The 20,437-nt window shown below is 39.6% G+C and overlaps 1 protein-coding gene and 1 long non-coding RNA gene across 4 annotated transcripts; one reads left to right on the top strand and one right to left on the bottom strand.

Annotated features, from left to right (window-relative positions):
- Nucleotides 1-3,535: 3,535 nt before the first annotated feature.
- On the bottom strand, nucleotides 3,536-18,076 carry rgma (repulsive guidance molecule BMP co-receptor a). 3 transcript variants are annotated; one of them, XM_034686237.1, is made up of 4 exons: nucleotides 17,425-18,076; nucleotides 11,170-11,285; nucleotides 8,565-9,082; nucleotides 3,536-6,474 (listed from the first exon to the last, which is right to left on the bottom strand). In XM_034686237.1, exons 1-4 carry the CDS (start codon nucleotides 17,436-17,438, stop codon nucleotides 5,791-5,793), a joined length of 1,332 nt encoding a protein of 443 aa, XP_034542128.1. In that variant the 5' UTR covers nucleotides 17,439-18,076; the 3' UTR covers nucleotides 3,536-5,790. The 3 variants fall into 3 exon arrangements, with proteins under 3 accessions (XP_034542128.1, XP_034542127.1, XP_034542129.1); XM_034686236.1 differs by lacking the exon at nucleotides 17,425-18,076 and adding an exon at nucleotides 11,622-11,756; XM_034686238.1 differs by lacking the exon at nucleotides 17,425-18,076 and adding an exon at nucleotides 11,466-11,537.
- On the top strand, nucleotides 13,183-20,136 carry LOC117814749. Its single transcript, XR_004631619.1, has 3 exons — nucleotides 13,183-13,232; nucleotides 15,229-15,404; nucleotides 18,629-20,136. It is a non-coding gene; the product is annotated as an uncharacterized LOC117814749 (long non-coding RNA).
- Nucleotides 20,137-20,437: the final 301 nt, after the last annotated feature.

Below are 20,437 nucleotides of genomic sequence, written 5' to 3'. Positions count from 1 at the left end.
TATTTTGTCATACTTCACTCCTAACTTTTGATGACTTAAGATTAGGGATGCACAATATTTGATGTTTTGCTGATATGCCGATTATTTTACAACTCATTTAGCCGATTACCGATACCGATGCCGATATTTTTTCCCTGCACACCTAGTTGCAGAGATCAATTATCTTCTGTGTTGGAATTAGTGTTCAGTATTATGGTGATACTCTTATCACATTTGTTTTGTAATATTCATTTCTTGTGCAAAATAAGAAAAATACTTAAAACCGCATATTTATTTATGACAATTGCTTTCAAACAAAATTAAAACAAAAAGATGCATCCTACTTAAAACTTAGATGATGCTCTCCCTGAGACAATCATAACAATACCCACCACCGGGGCAAGTTTGGCCAATTTCACATTTGACATAGTAAGTAAACCTAACCTCTGTTCACAGGGAACATGTGGAAAGTGCAACTGTACAGCATTTAAACCAAAATTAAATAAAATGGTTTACTCTTTGAGAGTAAATGTGCCTAAATTAGTCAGCTACATGTACCTTACAGACTGCTGCTTGAATTCAAATTTAACTTAAAACATGAGCCCAACATGTGTGAAGCAGCCCATTATTTTATGGGTTAATTATATCGGCTGATATCTGCGTGTTGGCCGATATCCGATAGTTCATTTTAAAGTCAATATCGTCCGATACCGATAATGTGCTGATTATATCGTGCATCCCTACTTAAAATACACATGTGACGGATGTTATTTAGCTCTGAATCATGCAAACTTACAAAAATTGATCCATTAACTTATACATGAAGTATTCAGATCTCAACTCTTAACTCATTTAAGGATTTGGGAAAAGTCATTCTTCATCGGCTGACCAGAAAAGGAATTGGCTACACTTTTTATACATTGATGCATAGATATTTTGTTAAAGAATACATTGATGGAAGATAAAAAGGTCTGCCTCCATACTAAACCTGAAACGTTGACATGGCAAAGAAAGGCAGCTCTAATCAAACTGCAACTCTAAGGCTGTGTTCACACTGTAGGCAGAAGTGGCCCAAATCTGATTTTTTTGGGGTCAAGTGACCAGGTCAGATTTTTTAGAGGCAGTGTGAACACTCAAATCTGGCCCAAATCCGAATTTTTCAACTCAGATATAGACCACTTCAATATGTGGTCCTGAATCAAATACAGATCTGAGTTTTTTCAATGCAACCTCAGTGTGAACAGCCATTGATGTGCATTTGATACTGTCACGTCACTTTATAGTGACACACATCACAATTCTGCGCGGCGGTAGCCTTGCAAAAATGGAAGATAGCAACGATGGAGCAAGTCAATGGAGGGACAGTGAGGTCTTGGACCTTATAAATATATGGGGTGACACTTCCATACAAGCAAAGCTTGCACTGCACAAAAACTTTGTAACAAAAGCGAAAATGATGACTTCCTCCATGTTTATGTTTGTGAAACAGCTGCATGTGACGTGATTGTTACTGTTCTTTTGCGCATGCGGGGCAGTTCGGAGACAAACAGTTCACACTGGAATCAGATACAGGTCACATTATAGATGGTAATGTGAACAGGCAAACAAAAAAACAGATCTGAGCAAAAAAAAACGAATTGAGCATTAAGCCTGGCAGTGTAAACGTAGCCTAATAGAGGCTTTTCGAGGCCGTGACCATAGAAGAGCATCAGATGTTTACTTTTTCTTTATATTTATGCAACAATTTGGTTAAATATTAAATATTCTATGCTTCCATTAATTTATCTTATCTTTGCCTTTAGTGAATTTGTTTCTTTTTTCTGATCTGATGGTTTGATCATCCTTCAAAACATCCCAAAAGTTTATCTTAAGTTCTGTCTACATTTCTTTTTTTAAATTGTGCTCTATAAATAACACGACTTAACCTCACCTTTAACATTCTTAAATATACTTTGAATCAACAAAACTAAAAATATAACTGAGCTGTGAAATACATCAATTCTGGTGAATTATAAAGACAACACGTAACATAACACAATTAAGGAGACATACTTATTTCAGTCATGTCATAAAAAGATGATCTTGTCAGTTAACTTTCAAAGGAAATGTTTGATCTTTGGGTTAGCAGCAAAAAAAAGGGTACATATTTATAGGACCTCCATGGAGGGTCATAATATTCCTCTTTATTCACTGTATTATGAATACTCAAATACATAGGGGAATCAGCTGATCTGTTATCTGCTGAAACATATACAATATTGAATGCATGGTGACAGAGTGCTTAAAGCTGTTATGACTGAACACCATAGGGGCTCCACTGTTTGTTGATTCAGTGTTTGTGGGAGAATACAGCAGGATGCCATGTGGTCCTTATTCCATAATCTTAATCTGAAAAGTGATGTTTCAATGTTATTTAAAGTTACTCTAAGCATCTTTACGAACACATTTAAAATGGCACTGTATGTAGAATTAAGTGACTCAGGAGTTAAAGTCTAGGATCATTCTTGAAATCGTCACCCTATTAAAATAATGGCCTTAATAAAGTCTTTTTTTGGGGGGGGGACACAAAAAACCTTACCAAATGCAGAGCATATGATATTTATTAATCATTTCAATCAAAAAGGCCTTGACAGTGGATGACTGTTGACATACATAGAAGGTTGTGTATCTATTATGTAACATTAAAGAATAAAGTGACTTAGGCCAATTTTGGAACATTCTAGTGTGACTTAGGCAACTTTAAACCTGGCTTAAACTGCCATTCCATAGTGCAAACGCAAAACTGAAATTACCCTGAGTTAAATTAAACAAATGTGAGGTAAATCAAATTGGTCAGGAGGCAGTCCCTTTCCTCACTTCTCCAGGTCTTTTTTGCTGGGTTTTTATTAAACTTAACCCATTTCCAACCACCAGTTTTGACAACTTTTTGAAACCTGACTATTAACTGTCCTTTAATTCCATAAAGCAAACTCAAAACGTAAATAACTCTAACCTAAATTGAACAAATGTCAGGTCAATCAAACACTGAGGAGGCATGTCCCTTTCCTCACTTCTCCAGGTCTTCTTTGCTGGGTTTTTGTACCTATCCCAGTACTATTCAATTTATCCCCTGAATCTTCATTCTCCGTCATCTTGATTTGCCTAACTATGTGGCAAGTTGTCAAAGAAGTGATGACACTCGACGGGGGTATCCTAAAGAATCAAAAATGTTGACTTAGGACAAGAATAAGATGGCCTAAGTCACCCTCTTGACATAGGCCATTGTCCTATAGGGCATAAAGAGTATAATCCTTTCAACTAGGGATTAAGGCGATTTTACCAGAGGTGGCCAGAATCATGAAGAGATGATTTAGGCCAAAAACTCATATTTGTCAAAAAATGACAGACCATTATTTTAATAGGGTGACGAAATGTTAAAGCACATTAACTTCTATTCAAGAGCATTACAAGTTTTGACCAGCAGGGGGCAGTTAAACACAGCAGATAGTGTTTTTAAAAAAAGCACAGATTTGTAAAAGAGAAACTCATCAGCCACACAAATGAGACAGGAGATGAATTAACATGACGTTTTCTTTTATTCAATAAATAATTTACATTATAAACAGCTGGCGTGTGGCACAACATTTTCTTTACATAAAAACACAGTTTGATCTGTCTGGCATTACCCATTCAGCTGTTTTTTTTTAGATTTCACCAGTCTGACGAAACGTAAAATAAGAGCTAAATGAAAATGTAAACATAAAGTGCTTTGAACTCCAAAACATGAACAACACAGAACACGTTTGTACATTCCCACCACTGAGCAAGCAGATGTTACTTTATCCACAAAACTACATCAATTTGCTGTATTCAGTGAGGAAGACTCCTTTCTGTGGTGTTCACGTCTTTGCAAAAAATATCCCTTTTCAAAAAAAAAAAAAAAAAGGTTCACATTCACCAAAACATCTGATGTACAAAAACTGGAGTGTTAAATTCAACACAACTGGTACTATACAAATTTAAAACTCACAAACATATGTACAATCTCACATTACACGTGTAGAACCATTTACTGTAAAACTCACAATACAAATTACATCTATGAACACAAGATTCAACATTACAATCATCTGTTTGAAGGATTTTTTTTGTGTTATCAAACTGCACCTATACGTATTCCTAATAGCAGTAGTAAGGCCTGCCAAAATACTTCAGTGTAAAGGATGGATGAGCCCGAGTGGTAACAGTATCTACAGGGATGGCGTACACATTACCAGATACTGCAGCTGAAAGCAAAGTTCAAATGGAAACCTCTTGTGGTGAGGAGTGCGATCGTGAAACACAAGCAAAAGTGAAACTGCAAAAACATAGAGTGCGTTACTGTAAATGTCTCTGCCTGCTGCAAAGTCCCCAACAAATACACAAGTTAAACACATCGAAGAATCCCTCTAACGTGAGTAGTTTAAGACTGAAGGATGAAAATTCAGCTTTTAGGGAAATGTTGGCACGAGGGCTTGTTCTTTGGCAATGACTTAAGCCATGAAATCACGTCTACAGACATATGCTTATCATTTAAGCACTAAGCCACAGTCAGGTCAGCACATTGGTAGTCTATAAAATGCTAAACTGACGTCTTTACAGCTAAGTACTAACACCACTGTTTGCAACTACTGGAAAGTAGGGAGTTAAATTCACAAAATGCTATCAAAAGAGGTGTCTCAGTTTGATTGGTCTGGTCTTAAAATCTGTAAACACTCTTGAAGCGTCTTCGCCGAGGTTGTTCTTTTGCTTTCTTGTTTGCTACATTCACATTACAGAATGAGAGTACAAAACACTGTCTGATCCACACGTCAGCTCGAACAATAAGAGTGAAAAGGCCGTGTGACGCTGAAAACGACACACAGATGAGAAGAGATTACTTTTATCATTTCCCTTTAGAGATCGTCTCCCCAGACTGAACGAGTCCATTTTAAGCAAAGCGGCTGCAGAGCGCCTCTTCTTCTTCTCTGTTTCTGAAAACTTGGGTGCAAAACAAAGACCTGGAAAGATTTTTTTCCAACTGCAGTTTTGTTATCTCATTTCTGGGAACCCGCACAAATACAAAATTAACAACAGACACTGAATTCTGCACACATATTGTAGTCATGCACGCACACACGCACACACACGCACACACAAACACACAAAACCTAACAATATGACCCATTAATCTCCACAGCAGACGACTGGAGACGCTGCTCTGACATCCTTTTGGCCGGGTGCTTCCTCCAAAAAAGGGCTCAGGCTTTTCCAAAGCTGGAAACTAATCAACATAGAGCTGCTTCTGGCCTTAGGTTAACAAAAGGCCTTGTCAGGTCCGCTCGCTCCGCCACATGAGCCACAGAGAGCTTCACTGGCTCAGCACCAATGAGGGGATCAGGCGGAGAGAGGATCAGCAAACTCCTCTTTCTGCAAAACATCATCTTTGTCCGGCTTCCCATAGGCATGCAAGCCCTGGTGAGAATGTGGGTTATAATCCCAGGTGGATGTCCTGAGCTCTGGAGTCGCTGGGCTCTCTCACCGCTGCTCCCATCAAAGACCAGTCCTATAAACCAGCTAAATACAAGCGGTGACAGATGGGGCCATGGTGATCTCGCCCTGTCATTCCTCTGAAGTCAAAACACGACAATAACACTAAAAAAAATGAAACTCCGAGCTGGGATGAGCCTGCAGCAGGCAAGCCAGCGATGACGTTACAGAGCCAGAGTAGAAGAGAGGAGCCGATGAACGACACAGCGATGGTACTCTAACACTCACTCACTGATGCACCATGAGGGTACTGTTGTAAAGAGACTATAGATAAACTGTGCAACCCTCAATCCACAACAACACAGCAAGGAGGTTGAGGAAGAAGAGGGAAAGTTTGCCTCTCTGTGGCGCATTGCTCAAACCATGACCATTTTCATAGATGTGGTATTTTTTGCTGTTTGAGTGGAGCGTTTTTACATCCTCAAAGGCGTAGTAGGCTGCCATTGTGAAGTTTATGTCCCCGGAGGAGAGGAGGTCAAACACGCACGATTGAAAGTACAGATCCTCAACCGGGAGCCTCTCCTTGCACTTAGCTTTGGCAGACTGGTAAGTGAAGCTGCTCCTGGTCCTCGTCGCGCCTTGGGACTCCCCCCCTCGAGCCCTGACGCTCCTGAAATCAATACGCTGGTTGGCAGGGCAGCCGTGAAGACACAGGTACAAGTCCTGGTTATCGCCTTCCTCCACAGAGTTCACAACTTCCTCTGGCATTCTCACAGCAAAGGTAAGGTAGCGGCCGACCTGTCGGACCACTATTGTCGTCCCGATGTACCTGGCCTGGATTTCCACGTGCTGCCCTGGGACTTTCTCCACAACACGTAGGGTGTTCGCCCCATTGCGGTCCCCTCCGTTCTTGGAGCCGTCTGCAAAAGCAGCTGGCAGCTCATCTGTCTCTGCGTGGTACATTTTCTGGTCCACACATTCCTGGAAGTTCTTAAAGATGATTGTGAGCTGCAGGAGGACAGAAAGAGAGGGATCTTATTAGTATATAGCTAAATGATCATATGCATTCTGGATTTGGCAGCCATGAGTTGCTGTGTTTTGTGGCCAGAGACAGAATCCTTGTAACTGGCAGTGAATGTAAACATCAGATTTTGAAAAAGGGAAGTTCTTATACATTCAGCATTAGTTTATGCAACATGTGCCATCTACCCCACAGCCCCTTTTTAGTGTCACATTTCAGCACTGGCTCAACATGGGGGAGGCCAAGGTAAACGCCCTCAAAAAACATGAGTCTGGGCCATGTTAAATCAGGCCTCAGTTCGCAGACACAAAGACGATCCATTCATAGTGCTGAAAAACCTGCCTGTGAACCCCAGAACTATGCTCCAGGGAGTGGCGTTGGGCCAGGACAGAGCGATATACTCTGCAGCTAATTAAGTGAGACTGCTCAGGACTCTGCTCGCTTGGTTTCATCAGGACACCAATGAGCCATTGTCGGGGCCTGGGGACTCTGATGTCTGCACACTACGGACAGAGGGGCAGGAGTCTACAGAATATTCTATTAGTTTGACAATTCATTTGTTGCACCAGTTCTGCCCTTATTCCCTCAACCCTCAGCTAACATATTCCACAGATTTCAACTCCTGTTTTCTTTTGTTTTTTTGCTCCTGGTTCATTTCTTAAGCTTTTAATGAAAATAAACAAAAAGAAAATAGCTCTATTATCCCTCAATCAGACTGAAGATGGAAATATCCAGACAGTTTTATTTGCTCGAGTTAGAGAAACGTACCAAACACAAGAGCTCTGCAAATGCAGATCTTTTACCAGAGGGGCTTTGTTTACACAGGTGGCATTGGCTGCTGCCTTGTTTTCCCCCTTTGTCCAGAATCAAGATCTTTAAAAGAAGTCGTCTCATTCGCTTCCAAGAAAAGCAAGACAAAATGTCTTTACTCTAAAAAGGCCTAAAAAAGCCACAAATGCTTAATAGAGTGTCATTAAGAAACCTTGATTGCAGAAAATTATACTCTCTACGAATGTGATTAAGGACAAAGTGCTTTAATGCACCAGTCATAATAGTTCAGTTATGAAACCAGACAAAGTGAGTGGACTTGTACTTCTTAAATCCTCCTGTTTTTGACTGCAAATTCTAGAAATAGCCTTAAAAACTGACCATAGTACCATAAAACAAAGCAAAAATAACGAGGAATGCCTCAACGTTTAAGCTTTGAAAGAAAACATCCGATAACACAGAGAAAATATCAACAGTTTTTCATTTCATGTGCTCAATAATAACCCCAGTCTAAGTAGGCCAAACCTCAGACTTAAGTGTCCATTGTGAAAAGTGAAAATGGAGCCTCAGGTTAATATTTGACGTAGCACTGCTGTTATTACACAAACATATCATTTATAAAGCTTATCAAGATCTGCGCAATGGAGACGGCGTTTGGCTTCTTTTATGTTATAATGGACCTCATCCAAACACTAACCAGAGTCCACAATTTGACAGAGGAGCAGCTCTCACAGCCAGACCACATGAAAGAGGAGACTCACACAAAGAGAAATATGAACAGCAAGCTGAGCTGCTGCAAAACTGACACCTATGGGATCAATATGCACAGAAAATCTTAGTTCCAAAGCCACCAGATACTAACATGTTTCTCCAATGTAGCAGAATAAAAATTAACCATCAACTTTTTTGTCACTCCTCTAACTTAAGATGTTTTTAAAATCTTTCTGTAAGAGACGATAGAATACAAGTTTGATCTTGCAATCCTGATTCTTTTACATTGACAGTTCAAGACAGGACCGCTATATTCCTGTAACACCTCACCGTCAATGTCACAGAGGTGTAATGGGTGAGACTGGATTGGTGTAATAGAAGACTGGGTCACAGTAAAACGTGAGAGCTAGCAGGGCAGAACAGCACAGTGTGATTATATGTGAAGCTACCATTGTGAGGTCACATGTTGAGCCACTAACGCAATGTAAATCGCACTTAAGACACCTTAATTAAGCTGTAGCAGGATCAATGGACATTAACAAACGTCTTCCTCGTTCCTAGCTAGCATTCATATGGGACAAACAGAAAGGATGCCCACCTTGCTTGTGGCAGTTGCCATTGAACCCGGCACCACACGAGTGTTGGTCACCTGGACAGACAGGTACTTGTTGTGGATGAGCGGCCAAGCTCCTTCCACCTTGCACGTCTGAAAATCATCTCCAAAGGTTCGGAGGTGGGGGTCTCCGAAGAAACCACAGTGGGTGTAGTTAGGCGGAGCCGGGTTGCGTGCCAGGCTGCGCTCATAATGGCACACTTCAGGGCCATCAGAGCGCTCCTGGCTGTCAGGTAGGAGAGGCGGTGGTGGAGGTGGAATCGGGGTACGTGCTCGAGGTTGGGATGTCGGACCCTCCTTGGAGCAGTTGTGTTGGCTCATTAGATCCTCTATGCCATGCTGGGCGGAGTGGTATGCCAGGTCACCCCTGCAGGTTCGAGCGGTCCGGCGAACACAGCTGTTGTATGCTCGCAGGGCTGTGCAAACCTCCTCCTCTGGTCCAGAGTTCGAGGTGGCGGCCCAAAATTCAGAGTTACACTTGAGGATCTTGCACTGCAGACTCACTGTTAGGGAACAAGAGAAAGAATGAGCAAAGAGCACCTCCATTTGGACCAGAGATAAGCTGTAAATATACTCTGGATGTTACTGATGAAAGTTAAGGACCATAGATTTACATCAAACCATATTATTAACCAGTGATTCAGACAGCTTTTGTTGTTACCACATTTTGTTTTGCTTTATTTGCACCTGACACATTTCTTATCTTTTGCCACACACTTGTTTTTCTCCATTATGTCACTTGAATTTATTTCCTTTAATGTGGCGACTTTGCTTTCTTCTCTTTTTTGAAGCACCATGAAAAAGAAACACAACAAACATACAAAAAAAACTATATTCATAAATTTTTCAGCATAAAGAATTTTATCTTTACAGGTAAAACTGCCATAAAAGGATCCTCATGTAGACCCTTAATGATGAGATATCCTCTTGGCTGCAGATTGTCGCCAACCTCTGACACTAAAAGCCTCCAAACATTTCCCAGGATGCCCTGTTGCAACACCATGTTTGACTAGTATCACCTTGGACTAATAGAGCATTTATATTTGTATGGGCTGTGATAAGTTCCACCCAGTGTCTCGAGGGGGCAAGTGATACCAACACTTTGAAGTCACACTTAAAACCCTCTGAAAGCTTTAAAGCAGCTCTCTCCAACCCCCACATCGCCTCTCCGTTTACCACCCAGTTAACAGAAGGCAATAAACTAATCTTGATCTCCACTATCAGAGCATTATCACTTTGTTGTTTGATGGTAAGAGACTTAAGAGGGAAACTGATAAGAGCTTAACAAGTGTGCAAGGTGAGCTGAATGAGGTGTCCCTGAGTGCAATCGCCCTATGTCGAATAACAAAAGGTGTTAAGTCAATAAAGTAGAAATGTGTTGGTTTCTTGCTTTGCTGCTGCTGAGCTACATTTAATCATAATACTTCCATGGAGTGAACTCTTAAGATATTATTTTCATATAAGCGACATTTTGGTTAGAGGGGTAAACTTTTGGAACAGTTGTGATGAGGAATTAAAAATGTGTAACTCCCTTTGTGTACTTAAAAAAATGCTTGAAAACAAACAGATAAATAAATATGGATGTACTATAAACTTTAATTCAAATTAGGTTTCACTAAGATTTCTGAACTGCCACTTGTTGAGATTGAAATGTTTTGGGATTTGTTTTTTTGTTTGTAAGTTTGTTTCTGAATGAAACGTTTGAAGATTGCTTTGTTATAAAACAACATAATTACTGCACAATGTTGCCTATAAGGTGCAGGTTATGTTAAAGGATAGGCAGGATAAGCCTTGGCTTCAGCCTACACCTTTTTGGTCAGCATGGAATTGGCCAAAATATATGTGGATATGTATGCATGTTTATATGTTTATATGTATGCATGATGAATCCCTCGGTGATGGTTTTGTTTTTTGCTTTTATTTGTAATTTTTACATGGCTCCTATGTTGTGGAGGGACGTGTTGGTTGCTGACGCAGACCAAAATAAACCTAATCAGTCAAAAACATCTCAAACTTTTTGGTTAATCAACAATCATGATTAAGTTAGGAAACATCAAATGTGAGAAAAGGTAAAATAGGAGAGAGCCCCATCCCCCAAACAATACAAGGGTTGAGGGCTGCTGCAGCTCCAAAAAAGGACTTTTTGCTTTAGCATATTTTTATTCAAATAAAAAAAGCAAAAATTATCACTTTATAAATTAATTTATTAAGACGGGTTACATATTCATTCTTAATTGTACTGCTCAAACTTGTTTCAGTATTTAAAAAAACAACTTTTCCACATCTCTGAGATCTAATCTTTTAAAAGCATTTTTGTATCGAGTTTGTTGGCACTTATATCTTGTCAGAGTAAGTCATGCGTATTTAACCCTATTAATTAAAAATACCTGATGCTCTGTAGTTTATTTGGAATAACTCTTCAATACTTAGAAAACTGAGCCAACCTGGCAACTTTGTTCCCGAGGTGTAAAATGAGTTGGTCAAGATTAGTTGAGACAAGTTAAGAGAGTGAGATAAACCGCATTGGGGTTATTAACACTTTAAGTGCGAGGTTAAGAAAAGTTTCGTAAAGTAAAGCAAAGTATCTTACCGGAGGGGAAGAGTGAGAGAAACACAACCAGGACTCTGAACACGTCAAGCGCCGAGGGTCTTCCTCTTTTCCCCATAACCATCCATCCAGCTCGGGCTCGCACTTCACTCCTCTCCCTGCTCAAACCGGATTAAGGAAGGAGAAAAGTTAGAGCCGCCGAGTCCTCGTTGAGTCCACAAACAACACAAAGTCCATGAAAGAGGTCTGAAGTCGGCCCCGTTGTCTCATCACTATAGGGTAAGAAGCTGTTGTTTTAGTGTGTGTCTTTAAGGTGTTAAAGGTAACTCCACGCATACAGCAGCACGAAGTAGCTTCCAGCGAGTGACGAGCTGAAAGCAGCCAGGCAGTGACTCTTCCTTTTAGGGAGTGTCGATAAAATTCAACAGACACACTGAACCAATCACTGCTGCCTGTTCTTCCCTTAAACCCCCCTCTCTAAAGTTTCAAATTACTTCTCAATGTGCAGACTTGTTCGTCGAACGACCCAAGATTTCAAGACCCACAAAGCGGTAGTCCACAACGCCATGTAAGAAAAGGCTTCATTTGCAACACAGTAACCTCACTGTGGAGGGGGAAACCTGGGAAGCACAATAGTGGGATCCTTCCACTACAGAGCATGTGTGTAGAAGTGGCTACAGAGGGGTAAGTGAGGGTAACAACAAACCATGAAGAACAAATACCACATCATAAGAGTTCATTTGCAGAAATAGATCACTCTGTTTTTATAAATCTTCAAAAAACACATTTCTTTTTTATATAGATTCCTAATAAAGTTACATTTTCAAGATACCTCTGATTAGTAAAGTCATTTTGATTGAGTCAAAGCCACCCAACCTCAGTTGTAGGGCAGGGCGATATGGCCAAGGAATAAAATCCCTGATTTTTTTTCTTTTTTTACAAAAAAACTCAATTTACGATTTTAATCAATTTTGTGTTGTAATCAAGCAGCAACCTCCGGTCTAAAAATATGAATCAATGCGGAAGTGTTAAAAGCTGCAGTTCATACACTGCAAGTCACATACACATGAATGGGAAAAAGCCGATCTTTACAGCAGAAATAAACATGTTTACAGCCTGGTACAAAAGATGAGTGTAGTCTGGATAGCTCATTTCTTGATGATTTTGAAGATATTGAGATTGCTAGTCTTCCAATGAGAGGCACAGCTGCCTGTGGCAACACTGTAGCTGTTGGCTAGGAGGCTCAAACTTTGCCTCTTTACGTCACACTGGCTCGACAGAAGCAATATGGCTGCCGCTGCGCTTCAAAACAGCTCTTCAGAAACAGATGGGTGACAGATACTACGTCCATATTTCATACAGTCTATGGTTTTTATCCTGAAAAAAGAAATCTACAAATGACTACCAACAAGTTTTGATTTCATTTTATTAATACAATTTTCAAGACAAACTGAATTTCTCCTTAAAGGTACAGTGTGCAGTACAGAGTAGCAGTATGCATTTATTGTACTGATAGACCTTTTTTGATAGTAAAAACTTGACATTGCTAAATAGTCCTATGTCCACACACTGTGCCTAAAAAAAAGTGCAAACTGTAAACTTTTCTTTAAAAGTGCATTATGTAGTTTCGCTAACATTGAATTCAAACACAATATAATTTTTAGGCCCCTGAAAACAAATACAAGCCTAGAAATGTGCCTGTAACAAAATGGCAGACACTACCATAGTAATAAAAGCAGTATAACTTTCAGCTAGATGTCTAGCTTGAAGCGGAGAAGGTTACAGAGAAAATCTAGATTTTCTTTTTTTTAAATCGCCTGAAACCAAAAATGCGATTTATCGATTAAATCGATTTATCGTACAGCCCTACTCAGTTGTTTGATAATACCAAAAGATAGTAATATAAAAACTGGTTTTTTTTTTTTTTTTTTTAAAGTGAGTTAACTGTTTATGCAAATTAACTCTTCATATATTCTCTTAAGAACAACACGGTCAAGATTCAAGATTCAAGAAATCTTTATTGCCAATTGAGCTCACACACAAGGAATTTGACGTGGTGAATGGAACACTGGTTCTTAACAAGACAGTAAGGACCCAACAAGACAGTAAGGATATCTGCACACTGTACATACTCTACTGTCTATGTTTATACTGTTTAAACTGTTATATATTATTATTGTTTTTTGTTTCTTTTCTATTTCTATATAGCTTTATCATTTATCATATTGTACATTTTATTTGTGTATATTTTAAGAGTCATAAGTTCAATTCTATTGTTTATTTTCTTTTAGTTAAATACTTTACTTTAGACTATTTATGTTTTAGGCATCTGGAGGAGTGCTCCTTACAAATTTCACTGTTACACCGTTACAATGACAATAAAGATATCTTATCTTATCTTATCCTAGGACATAACAGGACAGTAAGGGCACAACAAGACAGTAAGGACACAACAAGACAGTAAGGGCAATACATATATAAACCTAAACACAAATCTAAAAATTCTAAATAAAAATACTATCTGTACAAAGAAAGGTATAGAAGTACTTTTAAAGACATGAAATAAGTTAAATTAGCCTAAGCCAGAGTGCACATGTAGCAGATGAATATAATAATAAATTATGGAATAATTTACAATATTGCACATGGATATTGAGGTATAGCACCGGAAATCAATGTATTGCACACGTATGTGAGATATCACAGGAGTCTTTAGTGGTTTACAGTTTGATTGTTCATGAGGGGTACTGCCTCGCTTGAGTGTATGTAATGTATCCTAAATTGGTAGCTAAAAGTCGAATGAGATCTGTCAGAACAACCTTCAGGGCAATCCCCACATACTCACTCTGTGTTGTCAAATCCAAATAAGTTAATATGATTAGCCTGAGAACATCTCAAAGTTTCTAAATTCAAAAAGCTGTCAAACTGTATTCTGGCTTAAAGTATAAAACCAAGAACATTCCCATGTAGTGTAATGGTGCAGCCATAGGAACATATACAAACTGTTACCAATGGAGTGAACACTACAACTAACAGTTATCAATTAATCTTTTCATTAGCCGGGGAATATTCACAGCTCTACCGCATTACCACAAAGCCACAGCTAACATATTCACTGTGGTTGTTTATCCAGTCACCCAGAGCTGCAAGGATTAGTTGAGTAATTGAAAAATCAATCCAGAAAAAAATCATTGACAACTTTTTTCTTTTACAAGCAGTTACTGATGTCTGCAATTTTACAAGAAATAAATGACACACATTTGCAACTTCCAACCCCTTAAATGTAAAGATTTGCTGCCTTTCCTTGTCGTCTGGACTATTTGCAGAGGCAGAAAAAACACTAACAAGACTTTACTTTTGGCTCGCTGAAATCATTTAATAATTGTTTGCTTTTAGGCTCAACGAATGATTGATGAGCTGATAAAATACTCAACATATTTAGCAATAATGAAGATGTTTAGCATTTGCAGCCCTATAATCAACAGCCTAAAACCCCAAGTTATAGTTAATTATAGGACAAAGAATGAGAGACAAGATAGAACCAATTATTACAATTAAGGCAGATACATATTCTGCTGATTTAGCTCTGAGTTTGAAACTGTCAGACCTATTGACATATTGTTGGCTTACTGTTGGTGAGGTAAAAACTAAAAATACGGACTGGATTTTTAAGGCTTTAAGGGAGTATAACCTCTAAAACACAAAGATACACTGAATATTACAGAGCGGAAGCCATGAAACATATTAGAGATCAGCTCTTATAGCCGCAATGTGTGAAATATTTCTTATGTATGCATAAAATCAACTCCACGTTGACAAATGTCCATTTTTTTTACCAAGCAGTTTCCTTCACCTAACACTTCATGACTGATTCTAACATTGTTTGCTGCATGTCGGTTTAAAGGATTTGTATACATTTCCTCTACAGTTCAGAGGTAAATGCTGTGATCCCTTCCTCCACTACCAACTCCTTGACATCTTTCTTTCGTACTAATGACAAATTATCACTTCTATCTTCTTTACCCATTCAAACCAAAACCCCCTCAGACTAATGGCTGCGTTTCCTCAGGCTGTTGCTGACTGTACAGTGTTTTTCCACAGTGCGCTGAACATCTTTTGTGATTGCTGTCCCTCTGGTGGATGATGGATACGTTGGTGTACAATGAGGTCTGAGCCTACACATGTTTTCAAAAAGGGCGGCCCTGTGCACACTGATTTCCAGCTCTAATATACCGAGGAGGACACCCACATCTGAAATGAATGACCGCAGCTCAAAGGTACAAAGCTGCAGATCTGAAATGTTTTGATGAATTTTTGAACATTTTGTTTTCCACAATTCAACCCAACTGTCCTATAGTTCTGTGAGGGCTGAGTGTGACAGATTCACGTGTTGGTTGAATGTCAGAATTCTGCTCTCTGTACGACATAGATTCAGATTGAACAGCTGAAATTCCACTTGCAGATGATACAAGTTTCTACATTTTATTTGAAAATTTGCCTAACACTCTCTGTTTTCACATGTCTGCCTCTACTGATGCAATTAGTCGATTATTTCGATCTAGTACCTTGGTGTATTAGAACTAGCAAGCCTTTTGCTTGGTTTTAATCACCTTTTTTAAACAGTTTGCTATTAGTCCGTTGAAAGATCGTCATGTTTCGAGCATCTCAATGCTCTCGATTCAGCTTTTGTCTTCAATAAAAGACATTTGGAGCGACTTGTGCATGGCCTCATTAATGGGTCGTGATACAGAATCGGGAAATCAACATATTTTCAGATTTTAATGCTATTTTAAATTAAAGTAGCTATGGATAATGATAAATACTGACTGAGGCTATAAATGGGGCATGGTGTAGCCATGGTGTAGCCAGAACAGCCCCATTTTTCAGCCCATCAGAAACACATTAGAATGTAAATCAGTCAAATATTATATAAGTGAATTGACAGATATTTCCTTAGTGGGTTGTTTATCCTAAATAAGAAATCTTTGAAGGCTCTCATCGTCCAGGTCATGGTAATCCAAATTTTGATCCTGAAGGGGATCTGTTATCAACTCTGTCCATTGATAGTATATAATAATATACAATAATATAATAATATGTTCTGGTTCCTGGTTATTATAAACCAGATTTGCTGTTTTTGCCACTCTAATGTGCTGTTTGTAAGAGAGAATCAGGAAACCAGCTTCAGCTCTGAGACTGTTGTGAATGCGACTGTACCACACTCTGTAGACAATCATACTCGATATATGAATATGAGCATAAGAGGAAGTCCTTCTCCGCTCACAAAGACTAATGGACAACATAAATCATGAGTACATTACCGTGTTGCTTTAACGCCTTCATCGTTAAGTGTTTTAATTCAGCTATCAGATGCGGTAGTTTTGATCATCAGTCAACAGATTTTTGATTTCCTTTAGAATGAATGCCTTTTGAGGTTTAACCTCTTTGTGTATTGAGAGACAAACCACAGATAAATGAAGATATCTCTCCACGGTGACACCAGACAGATCATGTGCTTCACATGCTGTGACAGGTAAAAGTGACATAATAAAACAAGGAGACATGTCTAGAAATCCAGCAGGTTTAAGCCAATCACGTTCTCCTGTGTGCTGCTCTAAACCTCTGATATCACCTGTCTAACCTGCACAGTTTTCACACGCTCCTTCTAAATATGCTATAATGTCAGTAACACAGATCTCCTGCATCCTTTATGTGTTAAATAGTGAGCACTATAGCCTATATTAACTGTCTTGTCCTGCAGGACGCTCTCTAAGGACTGATCCTCGTTTCCAACAGATGGCGCTTCAATGAGCTCTGATATGAAACCTCAAATCATGACACAAACGCACATGGCATTACGAGGACAAGCAAACCTGTCATTAAATGTGAGCTTTATGGACAGCTCTGTTACTGGCCTAATTACAGCTGTCATGCAATTAGGATGTGAGAGGTGAAAATGTGCAGCCAGCAGGCGCGTGTGTCCTCATGGCACACTGCTTTTTGTACACATGAGCATGAGTTACTGCATGTCAGATATAAGTATGATGATTAGAAGAATGATGCAGGATATTACTCTCTTGATCCAATGGAGGTTCAATTGCACCCAAAGAAATTAGGTACACAAATCCGCAGAAATGCACATTTCCTCACGCGACAGATTGTTAAAACATAGATTTTAGAGCATAAGGATTTTGGTTTGAACACATAATACGCATGGCAAAAAATAGTAAGGTATATGTGTGGAGAAAAAGCTCAGAAAATTAGCAAATCAAGACTCCAGCTAACAGATAAACCCACCTTGGCGACTGCATGGGCTCTCCGCGACTCTGGAGTCCTGCAGGATCCGGAGGACAGCGAACAGGAGCGAGAAGAAGCAAGACTCCCACTAAAAAATCTCCTTCTTTTGAAAAAGAGACCTGTGTGTGTGTGTCACAGTAATCCCAATTCAAACGCACCCAGTGGCTCTCTGAGTGTAAAATCCGCCGATTTGTGCATGGTGTCCACCGATCTGCTTTTCGGTGAAATCAAAGTGCTTTTCTTCTTCTTCTTCTTCTTCTTTAGTTTGGATTCATTTGAACAGTCAACACTTCTCACACCCGGGGAAGACTCAGATGTCTGCAGCCATTGCTTAACTCATTTGACTATCAGTCGATCGAAAGGGAGACATTATGATAGATTATGTCCCGTAATTGCCCTCATCCGCACGCTGGATCCAAATTGTTAGTTATGGTCGACGTCGGGGAGGAAAAAAAGCCCCGAGGGCAAAACAACTGCTGCTGCTGCTGCTGCTGCTGCGTACAGCCCGATCCGCTGTCTGCATGTTGTGAAATGGCTAGTTAGAAAGTGTGAGAGAGACAATGATCGGCTCTGCATGACGCCTTTGGGAGCCCCAAATCTCAGCTGTGAAGACCCCCCTTTCTTTTCTCCTCCTCTAACTTCTCTCTGAGACGCTTTGAGAGATGGCAGCCCCTCGGATTAGGTCGCAGCTGCTGAAAAACAAGCAAAAACTTGAGTTGTGTGAGGTTATTTTGCAATTGAAGCAAGATAAACTAAACACTGTGTAATGCCAGGACATGATCCAAATGTCATAGTAAAGATATATGGCCTATTTTCTCACTCTCATTTTAATTGCGATTCAAGTTTTTAACTACAGCTCAGTTTCTTCATTATTTTGTGGCTTTGGTGCCTTGTAAGTATCCCCATCTTCCTCACCTATAGCAACCTCACATCAACACAAATAACAGGTTTGAGAAAGACAAATCCATAGTAATCAGGATTTAAGGGAGGATCAGATGGACAAACACTTTGCAGCCTGGAGGAGGGGGTTGGGGGTAGAGAGAGGTCTGCATGGAGGAGGCTGCACCTGTGTTTTAGGATCAGACTGCATGCAGGAAAATACCACCACAACCCCCTCTTTCCACCCCAACCCAACCCCCCTTTCCTCTTCAGCTTTCCAAGCCTGCACTCCTCCTTCAAACATAACTGGTTCCCTCTGCTCCAGTTACAGAAACATCCACCACACCAGAGAGCAGAGGCTTGCAGTATCTGAAGAACCATGTCCAGGATGTTTTGCCTGCTGATAGTGTCCAAATTCCTATAGAAGTACAGAGCTGTAGAGTTAAGACCACTGTGATTTCACCTTGTGATTTGCATGCAGCTCTGCCAGTGCCATTTGTCACATTACATCACCCCTTTGTGTGTCCAGCAACAATCTGACCCCTGTAATCCACCAGTTTACTATCACAGCCCCCGATCGGCCCTCTCCAGCTGGCCACAGAGAGGCAGCATATTTTACATTGATGTAACATAAGAACATGAAAGAGCGACACCCTGGTGTGAAAAGAATGGTTTTGGAGGTGCCGGATGCCAGCCCCATCTCAAACACAGCTGGTGTACACACCGCCTCTCACTGAGGTATTATGGCCAGTCAACACAGCAGATCTACTTTACATATCACTGGATTAATGCAAGGCTTTGATTTTGTGTGTGTGCGCATTGCAGGTCAGACTCTGCTCCATTTTACAGAACAAATCAGTGACAGGCAGGCATGTAACTATTATAGGCGTTCAGTAATGCCTACCCTCAGGGCGCTCTGTGATTTCCTTTAGTAGCCTGTGATTTAGTCCATTATAAAAACCTGTTAAACTCAGGCTGCCGCAGCAAATAAAACACACACTAAATGGAGATGGAAACAGAAGGAAAATCTGCCCTGGAGCTGACTTCATTATGAGACCAGTGTAAAAAAACAAAACAGTTACAAGCATCTTGATCCCAAATAATTGATTTTCAAAACTTGTGACACAGAACAAATATATATACACAAATAAGACTAGCTTGTCAATTGTTGCACATGCATTCTCCTGACCCACAAATTTACAGGATATGTTTACATGATTAACCACACACTGTACGTTTGACACATGCAGAGGAGTCATTCAAACCTTCCTTTGCTCTCTGCTGATTTCTCCAGATCAACACACGCAACTCCTACTCTTTTCAGGATCATACCTTCACTACGAAAGGATGACATGTTTTCAGAATCTGATCACAGGTTTATCATGACGTTAGTTTCATCATGATTCCTTACGAGCTGTCATGTGGTTATAAGAAATGTTTCTCAGCAGCTGACCCCATGTTTGGAAGAAGTTTACCATGAAGAGAGGTGTGAGACACTAGTCAGCGGCTTGAGGAATACTCTGAGTCAGACATGCATTGGTAAACACAGACTGCTCTTACTGACCTTCCAGTTGCTGTTTGAACTCCAGCAGCATAACAATAAGCTCGTCACAGTGCATTATGTCTTTTTTTTCTGAGGTGTCTGAGGCTCTGTTTTTAATACCTCAGAAAGATTGGACAGCCGCTAGAACACCTTTTACAGTCGCTAAAATGCTATACAGCAAGAGGAGTTGATGGATAAAAGGTACAACTGTTTGTGTTATATTTTCCCCCAAATAAAATTAAATAAATTAGCCCATGTGTTAGATTTTTAGAGATTAGTCTTGTTATTGATTACAGTTAATACTTTGATAATTGATAATTTTTTTCATTTTTTTTCTGGCAAAAAATACAAAACATTTTTTTGGTTATACTTTCTAGGCTGTTTTCACGTTTTTTTTCAATTTGTTAATTAATATCCTAAGGTTTATATTTTTTGAGACAAAAAAAATGTAATTAAGAAATTCTCAGGCAATTTACAGTATTTTCTGGGATTTAAAAAATAACCATTGAACACAATGAAAAAATAGTTGTCAGTTGCAGCTGTAATCTGGAATAAACAGTTTCTATGATATGGAAAAAAATCGTAATCTTA

The sequence above is a fragment of the Notolabrus celidotus genome, chromosome 6, assembly GCF_009762535.1.
Source record: "Notolabrus celidotus isolate fNotCel1 chromosome 6, fNotCel1.pri, whole genome shotgun sequence".
In the NCBI taxonomy this organism is placed as follows: domain Eukaryota; kingdom Metazoa; phylum Chordata; class Actinopteri; order Labriformes; family Labridae; genus Notolabrus; species Notolabrus celidotus.
Note: the sequence above shows the minus strand (reverse complement) of the source record. Positions and strands in the feature narration are given on the sequence as shown.